Source organism: Eimeria mitis, genomic scaffold (assembly GCF_000499745.2).
Source record: "Eimeria mitis Houghton genomic scaffold, Emh_scaff2374, whole genome shotgun sequence".
Lineage (NCBI taxonomy): Eukaryota > Apicomplexa > Conoidasida > Eucoccidiorida > Eimeriidae > Eimeria > Eimeria mitis.
Genome location: NW_013570710.1, coordinates 1 through 299, shown reverse-complemented (window position 1 = coordinate 299; position 299 = coordinate 1). Strand labels below are relative to the sequence as shown.

Genomic DNA, 299 nt, shown 5'->3' with positions numbered 1-299 from the left:
GTCGTTCGGCTGCTATCAAGGCTGCTGCTGCTTCTTTGTGTTGCTGCTGTTGGTGTTGCTGCTGCTGCTGCTGCTGACGGCTGCTGCCGCTGCTGCTGCTGCTGCTGCTCCTGCAGCTCATCCTTCCCCTGCTGTGTAGGCCCGTGGCCCCATACACTGACACTCATTCTGTCTTCGTTGTCGTGCATCAATCCTTTGTGAGAGTAAGAGCCGAAGATAGCTCGTACTAAGCAAGACTGCTGTGCATAGGGTCCTGTTCCTGCAGCAGCATGCTGCTGCTGCTGCTGCTGCTGCTGCTG

The 299-nt window shown here is 57.2% G+C and overlaps 1 protein-coding gene across 1 annotated transcript in view; it reads right to left on the bottom strand.

Annotated features, from left to right (window-relative positions):
* The window catches only part of EMH_0052770 (uncharacterized protein), a gene marked incomplete at both ends in the record, with an annotated part of 4,581 nt that extends 4,393 nt beyond the window's left edge, over positions 1–188 (bottom strand). The window contains one exon of the mRNA XM_013496912.1: positions 3–188. Coding sequence (XP_013352366.1) covers positions 3–188 — 186 coding nt within the window. The remainder of the gene's footprint in view (positions 1–2) is intronic.
* Positions 189–299: the final 111 nt, after the last annotated feature.